Source organism: Chlamydotis macqueenii, chromosome 3 (genome assembly GCF_036417535.1).
Source record: "Chlamydotis macqueenii isolate bChlMac1 chromosome 3, bChlMac1.mat, whole genome shotgun sequence".
Taxonomy (NCBI): domain Eukaryota; kingdom Metazoa; phylum Chordata; class Aves; order Otidiformes; family Otididae; genus Chlamydotis; species Chlamydotis macqueenii.
In genome coordinates this window covers 53736211-53757005 of record NC_141558.1, presented here as the reverse complement: position 1 = coordinate 53757005, position 20795 = coordinate 53736211, and the positions used below count along the sequence as shown (strand labels likewise).

Genomic DNA, 20795 nt, shown 5'->3' with positions numbered 1-20795 from the left:
GAGGAAAGAAAGGGGGAAAAAAGCAAGAAAAAGGGGTCAAAAGAGGTACAGAAATCTGATACAGACATGAAAATGAGCTGAATAAGAGCAGTTCCTGTTGAACTTAAAAAATATTTATGTTACACCTTCATAAACAGTGCAAGTTGTGTTCTTGAGAACTATAGGGATCACATGGTTAATCTTGTTTTCACATATCCCTTTAACTAATTAAAAAATCAGAAGCTCTTATTCAGAGCTCAGTATTTTTAATATGCTCAGACAATGCAATTAACTTGAGAAGAAAAGCATTTCAGTAAAGGTTGTGCCTCGTTTACCCTGCGAGATCATGCTTCAAATTAACTTTTTATTCTAGATTCCTTTTATGGGACAAAAACTCCCATATTTTCATCCAGTGCAAAGCTATTCCTTTCAAAGATAACATTATCTATTTATTTCTCCTAGAAACAACACGTGCAAAGCTGTGTTAATATTTAAGGGTTTGTCAGACAAAGCTGACTCAGTTTCACCAAAACTGGTGTTAGACTACCTTTGCTGACTGATGATTAATATTTTCACATCTCAGTCTGGATAAAGCTAACAGTCTGAAAAAAAAAAAGCTTGCTACGTTGTCTTTCCTCAGTGAACACTGAAGAAAATAGCATGCAGAATAATAACCCAGAGATACAGTGTTCAGCCACTTCATGTCTCCAGTTTTAGATCTTCATTAAGATTATTTAATGACTATCTTCTTATGGCAATATTGGAGAATCTAAAAGCAATGGCTGCCTTCACAGGTCCATTAAAGCTAAGAAGCATCAAAGGTGAGAAAAACTGTAGTGTCATGTTTGTGTCCCAGTTGAGCAGGGAGGCTTCAGTAGATTGGCATAGGCAGCAACGCTACATACTTTTCCAGGAGGGAAATAGATTCATAGTACTCTTGTGTCAGTCCACAAAATTTGAGGAATGCTCTAAACTTAGATAAAACTTGCACGGAAGTGGTCTAATCTGTAGTCACCGACTTATGAATGTGAAGAAATCAATATTATGGCTAACATAAATCAAATTAATCCATTAACTTGTACATACCAGCTTTCTTTTACTGTGTGGAACATAAACACCTAAATATGAATAGAGTTACTTCTTGCTGCATTGTGTGAATCCCAGCAGAAGATTATAACATTGAATGAATCACAGTTATATGTAAAGACACCATGTGGGAGAAATCTGAAAGGAAAACAATACTTTGTCATCTGAAGACTTTTTTACACTAGTTTTCTATTTACATGCATAACCTAGGTTTTGCCTCTGACCAATTTTGTAAGCTTCAGATACGCTCCTCAATAGGCATTTGTACCCATACTGACATTCACTCTCTTGTTTTCCGTGGAGTTGAAAAGATCAGCCTGGTATTTAAAACATACTTCCCTTTGGACTTTATTGTCTTATAATTGCAGACCTCTTAAATAAAGAGCAAAGGCTGCTTGGCTAATTTGAAACATGAGTAATATTCACACTGCTAGCTTTCATACTTAGCTTTTTAGGTTCTCCTTTTTAAACTCAGGTCAAATACAGAAAACATGTGAAGATTAGTTTTTGATTGCTCAGATGTTTTCAATGCCTGCAAAATCTTTTCAACTCTTCATCATCCTATGAAAGAATTTTGATGGCAAAGGTCACTATTTTCTTGGCCAAAGGGAAGATGTTGACCTGCCTGTAGATGTTCACGAAGAGGGGAGGGTTGCAAAGAGGAGATTTGGGCTCAGAAAGAGCTACCTAAAAGGACACCTCACAGACTTAACAGACTTAGCATTGTTTACTCACATTGCTTCTTTTGCTTACATAAACTCATATTAAAACCCAGGGTTCCAGAAAAACTGCTGAAACAACTGACTTAGAGAAGCTCTAACCTCATCTATGAATTCCTGTGTCCTTTAAAACACAAGCAATGTTATGAATTTATGCATATAGCATGATTTCCACACTGCTGTTCTGCAGGGATTTACCTGAATGCAGAGCAGAGGCTGTAGGAATGCCAGTGGGAAAGTCTACAGCGAGCTGCAGACCACAAAAACCATTACAGATGGTATGTCTGCCTAAGCCGTAAAACTTGTTTAATCAGATATGAGCAAAATCTGCTAATTGTGCAGTTCGTTACTGAGAATGCAAATTATAGGCCACATGCATCAGACATTACCAATCAGGTCTGGAAATGGGTGTGGGAATACTTCAAAGAAATTCATTACGTGGATTTGATTGCATAACACACAGGTATTCTATGTTTACAGGCTGAATAGCTGCAGGACTGAACTATGTGAAGATGTCTTCAGGCTGATGCGTAAGCAGCCAGAACTTCAATCAACATCCAAGCTTCGTTTTTCATTTCAGAAAACAGTACATTGATTTATCCTTGTTCCCTAGAAAAGCCTTTGATTAGAAGTGTCAAGATAGTATCAATAGAAGTTACTCAAAGATATGATAATGCAATATTAACCACCTGTCTCTTACTGCCAAGTACAGACATACTGCTTCAGGTGAACACAACTCACTACTTACAGTTCTGAAATGAAGTAATAAACAACATTAAAAAAATCCTGGCACACATGAACAGAAACATTACTTATGCCTCAAACCAAGCTCTGTGCAAGGCTTAGATACCAACATGTCACTGCCCACTCTTGGTGAAGGCTGTTTCAGAATGTAATATCTCCCTCATGAGAGCAATAACTACGTTTACCTTCATTTGCGAGCAAGGCTTTAATACCTCACCTGATCTTATCTTACCAAGATGAGTGATAGGCCTATCACGCTCATGAATAAAAGGCAATCATCCCTCCTTACTACTAAGATACCTTACAAGTCCTGAGTTTAGGAGAACCACACACTTCACCTGAGCCAAGCAATGAGCTGGGTGAGCTGGAAAACCCGTAGAGGCTTTTTGTAGCTCATCTCTTCATCATATTTTCCCATTGAACCCACCCTGCTTGTTAATTCCCATACAGCGCATTCATCCTCACCTGACTGAAGGGCTACAGCCCACTCCCAGCAGGCAAACTTTTATGAACTCAATTCATGAGTTTATGCCTGCATTGTGGAACTCCTTGCAGCTCTGAATTTAGATAGGACTTCTGAAAAAGGGTGCACTGACTTGAAAATCAGTTTGACTTTTCTAGAAGGAGCAAATAAAAAGTTTCAGCAACAACTGGTTGGGAAAACCAACTGGAGGAAGGCCTCAGGTTCTCCCTGGGGAGGATCCTGTTGTCATTATGATCATTTTAAGTGCACAGCTAGAGCAGATTACTTGCTTATCTTCCTGCGCAAATCTCTTACAGGAGCGCAGACTGGCTGCACACATTTAATATCTGCAAGTATTAAAGCTTGTACATTAGCAAAGGTTATCAGTGACTAATAGCTAGCAATAATAAAGGTTATCTCCTTTCTGAGCCCTGAACTGCCTAGGAAATAGAGACATGCAGGACCTTTGACTCCAGTTTCTCATTTCATCTCTGTCTAGTTCATGAGCTAGCTCTTCCCCTACCCAAGAATGGTGCAGGGCTGATACAGATCCACGTACTTGCTGTACCAAAGCCATGACAGTACAGCTCTGCAGGTCTGAGGGCAGACACCTTGGGGTGGATGTGCCAAAGCCAGGCAGCACCCCCCCCACAGCCCAGGCAGCCCCTTTGCAGCACCCCCAGAACAACACACGGTGTGAGGGGCAACAGCCTCCCATATTGAGAACGACACACTTGAATATGAAAAGGAGGAGGAAAGGACACAGGCTAACATTTCTTACATTTTGCTCAGCTGGCGATTATTCACACTTTCACCAGTTCACACATCGAGCATTGCCTTATCTTTACATACCATGCAATGTTGAAGAGCTCTGGATGGTAAGGTAGCTGGAGTCGCATTTCTGTGATTCGATATCCAGGTCTCCAATTTTTAAGATCAGGCGTTTTCCCGGAGGCACTTGGATTTTCTTTTCACAAAGAGTGTAATTTGGGTATGTCCCAGGATAGTTCTTGGATGCCAGGGTCCCACTGTCTTGATACATCACTGTGTGCCCACACCCATTGCCTGCAGTAGCAGAAGAAACAAGGAAGAGAAACAAAACATTCCTCAATAATAAAATGTGTAAGAAAATACTGGCCACATAATCATGTCTCATGTGCGCTTCCACCTTTTTTAAAAAGTGTTTTGTAATAGTCCACCTCAGTTACACTGTTGTTGGAACACAGGTAACTAAAATAAGTGCTGTCATATTTCCCTTGTAAACCAGTAGAAAGGAGGATTGGAAACACTCGTGAACTAAGATGGATTTGATAGTTCTGTACAAATGGAGTCTCTCTGGCTTTCTGTTTTACAGTAAACCCTATTGAAACCCTGAAGATGTAATTCCACATGTAATAGGTAGGACCCTTCCTTAAATAGTTCTCCCCCAATCATTATTCCACTTTTTTTTATTCCCATGGAGAGGGCCATCAGGGAGAGGGTAACTGAATCATACATGAAAGAACAGACATGATTTAACTCTGTACTGTCACGGACCTGACTCATCTTACTTTCCTGTTGGTTTTCTTGCACCACTTGCACAATACATAAAGCACAGGGGACAAGGGAAAGGCAGAAGAGGAGCTTCAAAAGTGGGACGTGCATCATTGACGATACGCAGGCTACTTCGTGGTAGTATGCCCGGAGATGCAAATGCTGCTGCCTCCTTGCACAAGGGGTGAGGGTGGGCACCCACAAATTGTGTTTTTGTGGTGCTATGTAGGAGCCAGCTCAGCTTTGAGCCTTTCCTTGGTGGAGAGGCATCTGAAGGAGCAGCTGCAGCAGAACGTATGACAACAGGAAAAAACGCATGGAAACACAAGGGGGGATGTGGGGAGTGACATGGAAAACAGGAAGCATCCCTGGAGGGGAAGGAAGCAGGTGTTAGATAAGAGACCTTGACTACTAAAGGAAGACATTTTTAGGGAACTAATTCAAAGTGTACTAGTAAATTAAAATTTATATATTAAAGCTTAAGCCATTTCATCCTGCTAAATCTTCCAAATAGTGGAAACTATTGCAATGGTGGAACTAGTGCCATACATATGTGCATATAACAGGCAGTCCTCAGTTTTCAGTCAATTAGGGTATAGGCACTCTTTACATACAAGACTTGTATACTGTTATCCTTTATCACTGCAAAATCAAAACCAGTCCTAGAAGTGTTAATAAAATAAAGAATCCCACAGAGCTGTGAATTCACAATGTTCACTGTAACTACCCAGGATTTTACTTTTGGGTATATTTTGGTTAAAGTGTTTTGGTCTGTTCATTTTAATCACTTTCTGAATTTCCTTCCACAGTCATGAGGAGGAACAAACTTAAGATTCAATAAGATTATTTAAAGGCGAACAACTAGAAATGAAGTGTTGATAAAGAAACGTGCCGTACCAGGAGTTGAGAAGAAAGCAGCATGCCATGCAAAGATAAGCTCCAAACTATCAAACTTTAACTCGCTACTATATAATTACACTGCCATTTCATCCAACTCACTCAACTGCTTTTTCACAAGCAACAGCAATTATTTTGAAGCTTTATCATTATTACTAGCTTTGTTGCCTGCTATTTAATTTTGTCACAGGTTTGGGCTTGGAATAGAGGTGAATAGGAGACACAGATGCAAAACTGTAACACCATAAAAATATTAAATATGGTTTTTCAGATCTCCTCGTTCACAAGCTTTAAAAAACATCCATTGTTCAAGTTTTTTATTCAAGCTCTATTGATTTCAGAGTAGGAAAATACTCAAGATGGAAGACAAACTGGCCTCTTGAGCATATAACCTTTTAAACGGAAACTTTCTGTAGCAGGAGTAAAAATATAAGGAGCAATACAGTACATGTGCTGTCAACTTTCTGAACCCAGAGCAAGGCCCAGGGAGATCCAGGCAGTATAAAACCAGATCACTTCCAGCAGGCCACAGGACAACCTTGCTGCCTGTGCAGCCCACTGCTGTGTAGTAAAAAAGAACTGCCCAGGGCCTTTAGTTTAGACTGTGTGTTTCTGACTGTAGGTGTTTGCTTTAGCTGGGCTGATGAAAATAAAGTGACTACAGCTGGATCTTGGTTTGCAATTTATCCTTATTGGGAAAGGAAAAGGGAAACCAAAAGGAAAAATTACACAACCACAACAAAATGTCATGGGCGTAAACTCCTTAAAACCGAAAGTCTAGTGTTTGCATAGTCTTCACCTCACTGGGCTACATTCTTGCCTACCACCTTGGTACAATGCCAAGGATCCTCTGAGGTACAAAACTCTCCTGTTTTGAAAAGACATCACTATCACGGTAAAATCCTGACAACTGTCCAGGTGAGAGAGCATTATATTTCTGCAGAAAGTGTGCAGGAAAAATTGCACCAGAGACCTCAGCTTGCCACTCTCCTTTGCCAAGGTTATATGAGGTCCTGTTCCCAGGGAAACTCCTTTTTTTTTTTTTTTTTAATCTGCCTTTGAGTCAGCATTGAAATGTGTTAACACTTTTGAGCTGAGAAAGCATAAACACTATTTTCTGACTTCACTGGTGGAGCATGGTCATTCATTCAGCTAATAAGAGGGGTCATCGTGATCGTCCTGCACCTGTAACGTCCCTGCTGCCTCTCTTCTGCCTGCCTGTCTCAAAGAAAAAGGTCATGACAAAAGCTCGTTCACCACAAGAACCAAAGCAATGTCCAAAAAGTCAGACTAAGTCATAGAAACTATTGCTTCTTACAGAGAAGCCTGACTGGAGCTCCAAATTTTGAGTTTTGCAGCAAGATCACCAGAGAAAAGGAAAATCTTACACTGGAACTTGATGGGAAATGCACTGTAAAGACAGAGTCTGAAGGTATAGAGCAAAGGCAGAATAAAACTCAGGATGTGGTAATTCATTTAAAGAGAGATTTAATAACAAAATGTGTTGAAAACCTTATAAACATAATCCCACTGTATACCAAAGGCTCAGAAATTAAGGTAAATTGTAAGGACTTCAATACAACCATTAGTTTTGTTATCATTATTTTCCCCATGAAATTTTGATTTGCAGTAGAACTGTATTGACGAAACCTCAAATACATCAAGCTTATAACACAAGTACTTGTCGTTATTAAAGCTATGCTTTAAATACCTGATGTCGCACTCTTTTCTATAGGCATAGCTCTTCTGGATGAAAATATATGTATTCAAGTGGTCAATTCAATGCAGGATTTCTTGCTAACACTAAATTTTCACTTAGTGTTACTTCTGAGAACTGCTTTCTATCACCCCATTTGCAAGAAACTGACAGCCTTGCCTCAGACATCCAGGTTTCATCACTTCTTACTGGACGGGAGCAAAGTGAAATATTTGAGCACAAGGTATTCAGCAGCCAGAAAGTCTAAACATGCTTAGATTTAATAAAATCTCTCCTCAGCACCAGGAGTTACTAAAAGCACATCAAACGTGCTTTGTAAACCAAAATCCCATGGGCGTTTGAATAGAGATCAAGATCGTGGTCTCTGGATCACGAGCACCCGCCTGTTGGCCTACGCTCAGGTTGTACCAAAGACCACACAGTGCTGGAATTAAGGCTGTTTACCACAGATAAAAATAGTCTCCTGTGGCAGACGATGGAAATAACTCCCCAAGAAGTGAGAACTACAACCGACACCTTCTGCTGCAGCAGCGGGGTGCACCGCTCGCACCTCACGCTCTCGCATGTGGCATTCGCTAAGGGCAGGACATGCGTGTAAAACCAAAGCTGGGACCCAACCAAAAGACACCAGTGCATGTCCCTGTTGAGAAGGCAAGAGGAGGTACCAGGTGGCTGGCAGGTAGCACCACTTCCAATCCTCCAACACAGGCACGATAGATGTGTGCAAGACAAGGTGAAGGAGTGTCTCCAGGCAGCTGCGCCTGGGCTGGGTCTGACCATGGCTGCTGGCTCATGGGCAGGAGGACCCTCTCCAGGATTGCAGCCACCCAGGAAGGACGTAGGTGATGAAATCAGAGCCCAGCTCTGGCCCCACTCCGTGAGCTGCCCCAGATACAGCCTCTGACAGATACTGTGGCTTTAGAAAAGCGGCAGCTGTCCCAGAAGCAGGGGAGTTAGAGATGTCTGAAAATGATGCTGGTTCCTTGAGGTACCCTTCTGCCACCCAAAATCACCTGTCTGGGCTGACCATCTCCTCCCAAGCCCAGTGCACAAGCCGAGTCCCAGGCTCTCACTCCTGTGCTCCCTGGGCTTTTCCACCCTTTGTTCACAGGCATGGGTGGATGTGCGCAACACCTTCATCCAAGCCCTCAGCACATCTCCCTCTGAGTTAGGCAAGAGGCTACAGTTTTTCAAATAATGGCTACAAAAGGTTTCCCTGTGCTGCACCTTTCACTAAACATGTTTACACTGTTAACTACAAACCAGTTACATAGCCTGATATCAAAGTGCATTTTCAAAAGCATTGCTACAATATCCTGGCAGCAAACAGCTGCCTTTTTCATCCCTCTGATTCACCCTCACTGAGGAACTAATAACCGAGGACTTGGACTCGCTCCAGTGCTAAGTACGTGTTCCACCTAGGCATGCTCATACACACTGCCTGCCCTCTTCCACACCGCTCCACAAGCCCTGTCAGGCACCAGCATTCGGCTCTCAGCCTCTCTGGCTACAGACTCCTGCTTGGTATCGATCATCCCTTGGTTGTGGATCTCCTCCCACCAGAACAAAGATGCCTAAAGCAACCTTGTTCCCCTCTCTGCCTCATCTCTCCCAGTTTGACACCCTTCTGTACACCCATTCATGGTTGTGCCTGGGATGAGGTGCGCTTCCCCCCATCCTGCGCAGAGGCCAGGGCGCAGAGCTGGCATAGGGCTGCCGGCCTGTCCTTCTTCCTTCCCACTCCTCCTTCCCTTGAGAGGGGAGAGCAGAAAACTAAGTTTGTATATCTAAATTTTGGATTCAGCCAAAAATCAGCATTTGCTGAAGAGCCACAGCTGCAAGTGGACACAGCCAAAGTGAAGAAGACACCACTGAGTTGAGGCTTTGTGAGCTCTGACAAGAAGCTCCACAAGGAGAAATGAGATTTGTCGTCTTCTATGTTGCTTTCCCTGAAGTAATAACTCCAGCTTTTTAAAAGATACGATAAAAACAGAGTCAAGAGAGAGTTCTGTGCCTGTGTTTGAAAGAAGATTTGAGTTATGCATAAGAACAGATAAGTATCTAAAAAAGAAACAAGCTCTTTCCAGTCAAACCTGTGCCATCCCTGCTCATGAAGGACTGGAGAAAAGACCAGGGTAAAATCAAATTTTTTCACCAGATGCCATCTAAATCCACTAGTATGGTCTGACAACACTTTGGGTTTTCACACAGCTACTCTGACCTCTGTCGCTAACAGAACCATGCACCCTGCAAACACAAATGCGTTTGTACCTTCATGCTTTCTGAGGTGACAGAGTAAAAGCCAGAGTTAAGTTCTTCATCTCTAACCTCTCTGCTGCCAAACTTGGATCAAGAGCATCAGCTCTTTACTGCACCCTGATAACGGAAAAGAGATCACCACGTGACCAGGACCTAAACCCATTACTTCTCCAGAGAAAGATGAAGATGTCAGACCTCTGCTTTTCCTGGCAGTGGGCTCAAGCAGCTAACAAAAATGAAGGGCAACTTCACAGGCCTGAGACATTGCTGGGCAGGCAAGTACCCCAGTCCTCTTCCTCATCTCCCCGGCAGTGCTGGGGCCCAGAGCCACAGGTGTCATTGGGGGCGGTGGGGCAGTGACCATGCATTTGGGGATTTCACAAACCACCAATTTCAAGGCAGATGCCATTTACACCAGCTGAGGAGCTGGCTGAGCCCTGCATCTAAAGTATATAAATCCACAGCAGGTTTGGTTTTTTTTTCAGAAGTCCAGCTTTACATTCTTCACAATATTGTGTGGATACAGCAAAAATATTTCCAAATAACAAAAGAAACTGCTGAAAATTAAGGCGAGTCTATAATAATCTGAAAAAAACAGTGACTGCAATCTTTCATGGCTTTTAATTTAGTATTAATATCTTTTCAAGGGAAGAAATCTCCCACTTCGCAGCATGCACAACTACAAAAGGAAAAATAAAGAGTGTGTAAACTTTTTTATTTGACTTGCATTTTAATTTGTTTGACTCCATTAGGTGCCCAGGAAACATTTTAACCCCTGTGCTGCAGCAGTTCCTCGGGACACCCATTTTGCTGCCCAGGCTAACCAAGCAGTGACTGGGAGGAGGGCTGAGAACAGGAAGGGAAGGTAGAGCAGTAGAAGAAACAAAGGAACATTGTGGAGTGCTGGTTTCGTTGCCCAAATTATTTACTTACCAACTTCAAAGGGATGCAAAAGGAGAAGGAGGTCAAACAAACCACAGCATGTTTCTCTCTCCTCTTCGCAGACATTATTTACTGTAATGTCCCTCTTAAAGCAGGAATGAGAAAGCAGCAAATGATCTCCAATTGGTTCCGCTGTGGTTCCATAAATCACAAATTCCCGCCATGCACCCAGCTGTGGTCATCCCCCCCCCAGCCTTTTGGGCTGTGGCTGGGGGCTGGCTTTCCTCAGGGTGTCCCCTGTAGCCAGCCTCAGGATACGCTGTGCCTCAAATGTGTAAGAAGTTATTTTGGTAACCAGTTGGATTGCCATCATCAAGCATAGAAAAAAAAATCCCTGACAACCATTCCAAGTGCCTTATCTAGTAAAGTAGCTTACAACTGTACTTCCATTTTTCAAAGTTAAAGAGTTTTTTAGCAATCGCAGGCACAGCCATATGCCAGTAGCCAGGGAAATCTTTCCAGCTGTGCTGACCTACATGGCGGTGACTTTGCTGGATTGCCCCAAACAGCCTGGACATCCTTCCCTACCCCAGAAACCTCCCATCTTTGCAGAAGTTTGCAAAGACAAAAACCTAGCGAGACCTGAGATTTTATTTATTTAGCTGCTAAAATGTCAAAAGAAAGCAGAAATCTCCTTATGATCAACTTCTTCCATCAACAGGGAGCTGTGTTCCCCTAAAGAGGAAATTTTACACTCAGCATTCAGGTTTGCAACATTAACAAGCAGTAGAGTAAGCCTTACTTAAACTACCACAGACAGGAACTGGAAACGCACACACTGGAACTCTTCCAGTTTCACTGTACCCATAAAGACTTGATTAATTTTGCTGCTTAATCGTATAACTTTCTGAAGAGCAACCATCTCATCTGCATATACATCTTAGGGGCTTGTGTCAGGATGAAACATAACACTACCTGGCTAGTTTTATGTGTGAGGCCTCAGTGACGATCACAGTGCCCAAAGGAAACAACCTTTCCTGGCAGTCCCCTTCCTATGAATTATTGACGAGGACACAGGATTAAGAAGTTGCTACATTCTGTAAAGAACAAGATGCTGTAACACATAAGGGACAAGGTTTACACAAAAACGTGCAGAGCACGACGGAGTTTTCTTATTTTTCTTCCATTAAATACCCAGAAATAGTAAACCAGGTTTGCCTTTGCTTTTCAGGATCACTATCTGGTTCCATCATAATCTGTGAAAGACAGACAGTCCCGGAGTACGTGTCAAAAATAGGTATGTTTTAGTCACTGCTTCCAGGACTTCAGCAGTATACCCAAATGTAGCTCTCCAAAGAAGCGAGTTTCAGCACTGGAATTTGCTTTTCAGCACTCTAAATACAGCACTCTTAAGCTTGTGGGTGTGAGAAAACTTCTATGCCTTTTTAACTGCTGCACAAAAGAGATTTGTGATTCTTTATTTATTTATTTATTCCCCACATAGCTGCATTTAATATTTGTCAATGCTTCTCTTTTATGGATGGGGCATATTGCTGTGACTGACCACCTCAACATTTTATTGGCCTGTGTGTTTTTGGAAACAGAAATGAGAATGGAGCTACACATTTGTGGAAATTTCAGAGGAACTGTAAGCATAGGGTCCCCTTTTTGCAAAAGGGAAAGTTGATTTTTTTTGATTTCTAACAAATACCTGCCTACTTTACGATAGGCATTCCACATCATGCACCTCAAGCGCAGAGGTACTGAGAAGGCACTGAGAAGTTCACCGCCCAAGCACTTGTTGTAACTGCATGCTCAGAAGGAACCTTGAAGGACTGTAAATAAGTGGGAAGATGGTCATGCTCCACCAGCCACCCTTGAAGAGCAACCCATGACCCTGGCTATAAAGGCTATGGGGAACAAATATCCCATAGACAGGAGTTTCTTCCCTGTTCCTCTGCCCACAGCATCCCAGAAATATTGACAGATGGAGCCACAGGGGGAGATGGACTCATCACCACCAGCCCCTGCCCTGTGCTGGGGTCCCTCTGGGTTGGGAGGACATTGTGGCACTGTGGCATCTCCTCCGACTCTGCTGATTTGGGCAAACACGAAGTTGAATTTCTATTCAGGGCTTTTCAGGCGAAGTAGGAAATGCTAATCTTAACTGAGAGACATATCATATATATGCAAATTGTTTGCTCTACTTTCTCCATCTGTTTTTTTCCCAGGTTTTTCTCTTTGCTATGCTTTACTGGAGATTAACTTACAGTATATAGCACCAAATTTGGACTGTGTGGGAAACATATGCTGCAAGTTCAGGGCCAGACTTGAATATTGGGTTGCACAGGAGTATTCACAGCAGTGTTAAGGACTGACAAACCCACAGGGACAGGAAATTCAGAGACACCAGGGTAAGGAGAGGCTGAAGCAGAGCTGTTCCTGTTACAGGAGCAGGTGGGAAGGCACGACTTCAAAACAGATTTAATTTGGGTAAGAGGAAGTGGCTGAACATGATAGAATTAAACCACCACCCCTCTTTTTTTAAAATATGTGATTCCCTTGTTAGTGTGATACAAGTCAGGCAAGATTGACACTTATCAATCATTAAGGATGGTCTTTTTTCTTGAAGTCAAATCTATCCCAGCTTACTTGAAAAATCTCATTCACCTTTTTTGCCTATACGCCTAGATGGAATACGTGATTTGTTAGTAAGAAAGGACAACAGAAAGCATGCCACTTTTCTCAAAGGGAATTATACAAACCTCTCATCATCCCCAAGGTACAAATGAACAAATATCATAGAATCATAGAATAGTTAGAGTTGGAAGGGACCTTTAAACCTTATCTAGTCCAATCCCTCTGCAATGAGCAGGGACATCTTCAACCAGACCAGGTTGCTCAGAGCCCCGTCCAACCTGGCCTTGAACGTTTCCAGGGATGGGGCATCCACCACCTCTCTGGGCAACATGTTCCAGTGTTCCACCACCCTCAGTGTAAAAAATGTCTTCCTTATATCCTGTCTAAACCTACCTCCTTTTGTTCTAAAACTATTATCCCCTCACAACAGGCCCTGCTAAAAGGTTTCTCCTCATCTTTCTTATAAGCCCACTTTAGGTACTGGAAGGCCTCTATAAGGTCTCCCTGGAGCCTTCTCTTCTCCAGGCTGAACAGTCCCAACTCTATCAGCCTGTCCTCATATCTCAAGAGAAAATTAATTAGTTTCTGATGAAAACACTAATTGCCATTTATTATCAAGATGCAATTTTCTATTTTGCCTTTTGTCTCAGTCAACCCAGCTTCTAGGAAACTAGCTATTTCCTTCATTGTCATTGCAATCTAACAAGTGGTTCCTTACAACTCCAGTAGAAATAGAAGCAAAAAATAACTGAATTAAGATATGGTCAAAGAGCTACATCAGGCTTCTGACCTGTAACACCAAAAGCAAGAAATGCCTTTTTTCAGCATTATTACACAACCAACCTCCCTGATACTTGTCAAGGTATTAACCAGAACAGTATGCTCAGAGGCTCCATAGACGAGGAAATTTTGTCATCTCTCTGGTTCATTGTGGTTATATATAGTTGCTGTGAAAGATATTTGAAATTAAAAAAAAAAAATTAGAAAGGAAAGCAATCACACCATTACTTAAGTACTATAGTGTTGGTTGTGCTGCAGCATCATTTCTGCATCTTCTGTGACACATTAATATGAGATTGCTTAAAAGGTACTTTCAAACAGATGTGAAAAATAGTGCAGAAGAGAGTGTTTTATGCCACCCTGTGTACACCATGATTTTGTTTTAGTTGACTGGATTGTTTGATTAGTTGTATTATCAAACAATCATATTCTCAAGTTTTGGAACAGGGTACAGCAGAAAGGTCTGAGCAGTTTTTCACTCATCTCAAGAGTGAATACCTCAGTGTAACTGTTAAATTTATTTTGATATGTTATTATTTTGCTTTCCACCTAAGGAATACAGGGACTAAATTTCATCTAAAAAAACCTAAGAGATTCGTTTTCAAAACACAAGCATTAACTCTTGTTGAAAGTCAATATATTCTCAGATATCTGTTTTAAGGACCACAAGTTCAACTATGCCTCTTCTGTCTGCGACAAAATAATAAGTGCTGACTCCTTCTTGGGTCTGAAAACATTAACACTTACAACCACCCAAGTACTCATTTTATGTGGCACTATATTTCCTATTACAGCTTATCTATCGAAATTCTGTTTTAAAGCTTTCAGCTCTGTGGCTCCCAGGCATTTCTACTTCGATTCCCTTGTACTGTGCTGACACAAGGAACATGGGCTAATGCAAACCCCTGGCTTTGGGAGAAGCTTGAGACAACTGGGAGGGCAGCGGCTCCAGCGCTAGCCATGGACGTTGCTCCCCAAGCCTCCCAGTGGAGGGGAACCCGCAGGATCCTTGAATTTATTTTGCAGGTTGAAATACATTTTTTCATACCTGGAGGACAAAATGGACTTTTCTTTTGTTACAAGTTCATTTGCAAATGAAGGATAGCTGACTATTAAGTCAAAGCAACCCACCAACACAGAACTGGTGTGGCGTTAGAGCAAAATACAAGTAAGTAATTCCAGGCTGTAGCCACACGCCTCCCTTCTGCGCAGTTACCGCAGCTGCAACAACAAGGCTCAGGCATGTAACAAAGCCATTCTGTTCAGATGGGTGAAGAAATCCACCTATGTTTCCAGTGTTTTGAGGTCTCCCCTACTACACTATGAAGAAAAGTTTTGTTTGATTTCTGACAAGACACACGGGCCTTTGTATAGCATGAGGGATCGCATCCAGAATTCCCCATGTGTTTTTGTAATTTGAAATAAAACAAATAAACACAATTTTTGTTCAGTAGACATGAACATCTGGAAGATGACATCAACATGACTTCAACTTTAATGTCAAAGTGTTAGACTGAAATCCAATATCGTTGAACAATTTGTGGTGGAAGCTCCAGAAACTTGAATATCACAGACTAAAACTGTGATGGAAACAAGGTTTCTGCAGCAGCTGAGGGAAGAAACTAGAGCTTTACTAAATGCCTAATGAACATTATTGTAGCTACAGGAGCAGCTCAAGCCTAAATGTGTCATACTAAATATCAAAATTAATATCCTGGTCTTGTAGGAGGCCTTGGGTTTGAGTTTCTAGCCCTGCCCTGCTCTACTCTCCCCATTTGTTCCCCTGTCCCTCTTTATGGTGCTTGAAAATACCTTTACTGAAGCTCTTTGGAGCAAAGAGAGCACAGCCTGGGTGCACTCGTCTTTACCTCTGCCTACGCAGAAGAACAGCGTGGAGCTGCTTCACAGGCAGCAGTCCCATCAGGGGAACGGAAATGAGTTACGGTCGCACTGGGACTGGAAATCCTGCTGAGGGAGGATGAGAAAGTCCCACCACCACCAAACTAAGCCTTCGTGTCTTGGAAGAAAACTCCCTAGAGGCAGGCCCTGGCTCTGTCGAAAGAGGAGACAGGGAGAGAGGGTATGAAAGAGCAAAGCGTTTCCTCCTCGTAATGCACTCAGCTCCCAGGGTTAATTATACAGGACAAACAATCCTAACCATAACTACTGGCAGCCTCTCTATGTACAAGTGTCCAGTCAGCCTCAAAAAAGTGGCTTTACCACTCACACGTTTTCACAGACAAAAATCAGTGTAATTAGATAGTTTAGAATTTATTCTGAAAGCAAAAATTCAGATAGCTGTATGCTCTTAAAACCAGTCAAACTACTACCCTTTTTTATTTAAGCATCACTAGTAGATTTTCCCAGTTTGAAGTTTCCTACTCCCAGCTGTAAAGCTAATTAAACCTTTGGGGGGAAGTTGTATGCTCGTTCTTATGCATTGCTATTAACATTTTTTATTGCAGATAGTTAGGATCCAATCCCATTCCACTGAATCCAGTCAGAAGGATTTTGTTTTGATTTTGTCTGGCTTGTTTTATTCTTAGCAGATGGTACAAGCCTGTGTGTCAATAAGTACATGCCACGGGAAAGTATCCCCCAAACTACAGTGATGCCTACGCTGAGGACTTCAGTGCCCACCATCGCTCAGGACCACACTTCTTGGCATGGTGCGTTAGCTCAGACGGGCTTTCAAGACTATACTACTGCTGGTACGGAAAATGACTTTGAGAAGGTGTACCTTAGGCATCTCTATACAGTAGCATAGGCATTCTCCAAGTCAGTGTTTTTCAAATTAATTTTTTACTGTGTCATGCAAATAGCTCAAGTGGACTAAAGGCAAAACAGTTTTGATAAATACAAATGAATGTATTTTTGCATATGCAAATAAACAACCAATTTACATGAAATATGATTCAACAGCCGTGCATGTTACGTGCACATGCAGGTAACAACTTTCCCAAGACACCTTTATCTCCCTCCTTTGTCAGCGAGGCTCCCAGTGGCCTCCCTGTCTGTGATGTTGTTTGAAATATGTCCCCTGATAACCTAAAGAGAAGCACATATAAAGGGCTTAGAGCTATTAATAGCAAAGTCTGTGCAATTGAAAACATTGCAGCTTTCATGTGGTGGGGACATGCATTGCTTATGAACTGCAACCGGAAAACTGTTGCCTCCCTCTTTAGCGATTCCAGTCAGCATTCACAAGGCAAGACAGAGGGGGCCAAGGAAGGAAGCAGACATAAGGACAAAATGCAAACAAACCGAAAAATTTACCCATCACTTATACCCAGAAACTGGAGGGGGGAGGTGGGTACAAGGAAGATTCATCTCAGTCTGCATTTCAAACTGCTGGAAACGGGCATGCAAAGATGATTAGCATGATCACACCGATATTCTTTGGTACGTGTTTTGTACAAGCCCCTGAGAACAGGCATAATCTCTCATAATTACTGCATATGCTGTTGTCACATTAAATAGCAGCCTTGCCTCAAAACGTTTAAAAGTCTACTGCCCATCAGTTCTTCCAACTGGGCATCGGGCGCAACTGTCAACAAACCCAGGAATACTGCAAGCAAAGTTCATGTTTGGATGCTGATCTGCCAATCCCACATGAAATAGTTTCATTGCTGCGCTTAATTCAAAGTGAAAATAAATTACTTACAGCAAGAGCAATGGCTTAAACCTTGTTCTTAATACAGTAAAATCCCCATTCCTCATATGCCTGCCTACAAATAACCAACTCTCAGGTCAGTTTTAAGTTCTACTGGCCAAAAACGTACTAGTAGATGACTCAAAACTCTGAGAAGACAGACTCGGATTCAACTCCAATTTAGATATCTGCTCCCCACAATTACATGGTTCAAGGTCTTGCTCAATGAGATACAAAGGAAAAACAGAGAATGATGAAAGACAAAGATAATGTGTTCAGGTTTGCCTCCCTTCTGCCTTGGGTTTGAATTTCTGGAAGGAGATTTTGAGAAGAAATACCAGGTCAGGCATGGCTGTGTGAAGTTGGCAAGTGGGGAACAAGGTATATTTTGTAGTTGTGAGTAGAGAACTGGCAACCAAAGCCACAAGAGAAGTTAAGATCAGCACACAGCAGAATAAAAATGGGAAAGAAGAGAATTTTATTATAAATCCCAAAGCTCATGCCCAGTCATAGATGTGATATTTGTCCCCAGGTGAGACCTACTAAGCTTATAAATATGCTTTAATTAAAACCAGCTCCCTAAACAGTCAGCCTTTCCTATCATCATTCTATGAACAACAAAATTCCATGTTTCATAGATGTCCTCAGACAACACACACATTTAACACATTTCCAAGAGCAGAGAAAGAGTGAAAACCTGGGCTCTGCACAGTGACACTCCAGTATGAGCCATGCTATGAAGTAGCCAAGCCGCAGTGAAGGGAAAAAAAAAAAAAAAAAAAAAAAAAAAAAAAAAAAAAAGAGACCTTTCCTTAATTTAAAGCCTAGGTAAGAGAACAGAAGCTGCAACAGTAGCTTCATCCCTGTTCTGTAGCATCCCTCAGGAAAAACTGAAGAGGAAGGTGAGCTGGTCATGAAAAAAGCAGGTTGCATAGGCAGCTCATGAGAAGCCAGAAAAATGTACTACTTTATTTATAAAAATTAGTATTTTAAAAATGTATTTAAACCAGTGCATCTTTCTTTGAACCAGCTGGTGGAAGACACCAGTGGTGACAAGACACAGAATTAGCTGAAACTGGAGCCTGATTCACTCTGGCACTTCTCGTGCTCCATTACAACTGTTAAATCAAGTCAAGAAGCTTCTGCAACAGGAAGTTGGTATCCACTTATCCTTATCTCCTTTCTCCACTGGTGGGACTTCAGAACACTCAGCCCCTAATTTATAGGGTAATATCAATAAGCAAACAAACAGAGTAACTGTCCCCTGAGGAGAAAGGAAAGACAAGGGTCAAAATCTCGTCTGCTTTCCAGACACTGGACAGACTATCTTGTAAATTTGAGTTTGGTCCAAAGAGAACCAGGCAAAGTATTATTTGTGTTTCCTTGCTGTTGGTTTAATAGTAGAAACATTTTTAACAGTAATACAACACAAGTGCTTTTACCAAATAATTTGGGAATACAGAAAAGGAGCAGGAGTTGTACTCCCTGCTTAGTGTCACTGTATGCGCTAAGACATCCAGAAATCTCAGCAAACTTACTATTTCTGGGTGACTCTCCAGATTACTTTCTCCTTGATGTCATCACATGCGAAACAAACATTGGTGAAAGAGGAAACAAATAAAAAAAAAACTCATAAAACACTGGTGAAAAGAGGGGATTGAGGGAATATTTTTTCTTTGCTACATATGTGTTTCCTGGAGCATATCAAGTTGGAGTCTCAAAGCAGGGAAACATATTGAGGACAGAAGAGCAAAGCTGGCATAAAGCTGGCAAGTGGAAAGGCAAGACAACTCATGGCAAATTCTCCCTTCTGTGGAGATCTGCATCAGAAATCTCCAGCAATAGGAAGTTAAGGGAAAAAAATAGGTATAAATCAGCCAAACGAAGTACTTCGTACCACTGCCTGCATGCAATGCTAACGCACAGCACTGGGTTCTGGAATTTGCAGCCAAGTTGGAACATTAATATTGGCATTATTAATTGATCTGAACACGTTGTCAGGCTCATTATAATGTTTAATTTCCAGTGTTAACTATTTTACCAGTAGCTGTCAGTGAACTCTTTTAAGATGGATGCGCCGGGCCGTGCAACGCCCCAGCCAAAAGGTTCCAACTGCTCGGCAGAAGTCCCCTGTACTCGTCATTTACACAGGAGGCGAACCGCGGAAAGACACGGGATGAAGGCAGCGGTACCTGCGCCCTCGTTTTAGCCGGCTGCAGTCTCACAAAAATGGCTTGCAAGAGCCCCTCGAGACTTTGATCCGGCGCCAGCAAGGGCCGTTCTCCAGAGCTGCCTGTGCCCAGCTGTGGGACAGGGGCTGCCGGTCCCAGTCCCGGGTGTGGGGCGGAGGGGGGGCTGCTGCCGGTGGCCGAGCACCGGCCGCAGCCCCCAGGGCTGTGCCGGGGATCGGTGAGGCGCGGCCACAGCCGGACGCTCCGGTGGCCGCGGGAACAGCGGGAGCCGCTCCCTGTCCCTGCTGCAACTTGCCGGAGACTTTTCTCTCTCCCTTATTTGACTTAAAAAAAAAAAAAAAAAAAAAAAAAAGTAGTCCTAATTAACGAAAGACGAAGAAAGCCGTAGTATACATTCACCGCAAGGCCGGTTACTGCTTTAATCCCGCAGCTACTCAGACGCGGGGATAAACCCGGCGGGGATTAACCAGGGCAACCCGCACAGCCCCGAGAGCGGCTTAGGCTGTGCTCCCGCGGAGCCACCAGCCGAGGACAGCGGGGACATCCTCTTCGCCCCCCGCACCCCACCGCTCGCACCGGGGGAGGGGGACGGGGCACCCCGCGTACCGGACGCCCGGACTCACCCAGCGTCTCCGCCCGCAGCCAGAGCGGGGCCGAGGCTCCCAGCAGCAGCGAAAGCAGCAGGGAGGGGGCGGCCGGCGCCCCCCCGGCGGGGCCCATGGCTCCGGCTCTCGGCGGGGCGGGCGAGGCACAACTTCCCCGCTTCCCTCCAGCTCCTTTCTCTTCCTCTCCTGTTCCTCCTCCTTCTCCTCGCCGGGGCAGCTCGGGGGCCAGCCCGCGCTCCCGCGGAGGGGGGCGGCCGCTCCCCGGCATCCTCCCTCCCCCGCAGGTGTTTCTGCGGCGGCGAAGGGGCCGTGCCGCGGGCCCCGCCGGTGGCCAGGCTGCCGCCTCCTGCCTCCCCGGCCCGGGGCTGGGGGTGGAGAAAGGAAACGGGAGAAAGGGGAGCTCCGCCGTTCCCATTGGGCTGCAGCGCGGGGTGTCTCCTCCTCCTCCTCCTCCTCCTTCTCCTCCTGCCGCCGACCGAGGGGCCGGCTCGGCCCCGCCGCCCACCTCGGGGCCACTTCCCCCAGCCGCCGCTGCTCCTGGGGTGGGGGCTGCGTCGGGGCCGGGGGGCTGCAGGACAGGACGGGAAGTCATCCCACAGCCGCGCAGCCCCGAGCACCGCCTGCGAGCCCCCAAGGCCGGCAGGCCA

The 20795-nt window shown here is 43.7% G+C and overlaps 1 protein-coding gene across 1 annotated transcript in view; it reads right to left on the bottom strand.

Moving 5' to 3' along the window:
* DCBLD1 (discoidin, CUB and LCCL domain containing 1) overlaps positions 1 to 20454 on the bottom strand; it is a 49509-nt gene extending 29055 nt beyond the window's left edge. Inside the window, exons 1-2 of the mRNA XM_086744304.1 lie at positions 20167 to 20454; positions 3844 to 4056 (exon numbers count right to left, since the gene is read on the bottom strand). Of these exons, the coding sequence (XP_086600430.1) occupies positions 3844 to 4056; positions 20167 to 20416 (463 nt within the window). The 5' untranslated portion in view covers positions 20417 to 20454. The remainder of the gene's footprint in view (positions 1 to 3843; positions 4057 to 20166) is intronic.
* Positions 20455 to 20795: the final 341 nt, after the last annotated feature.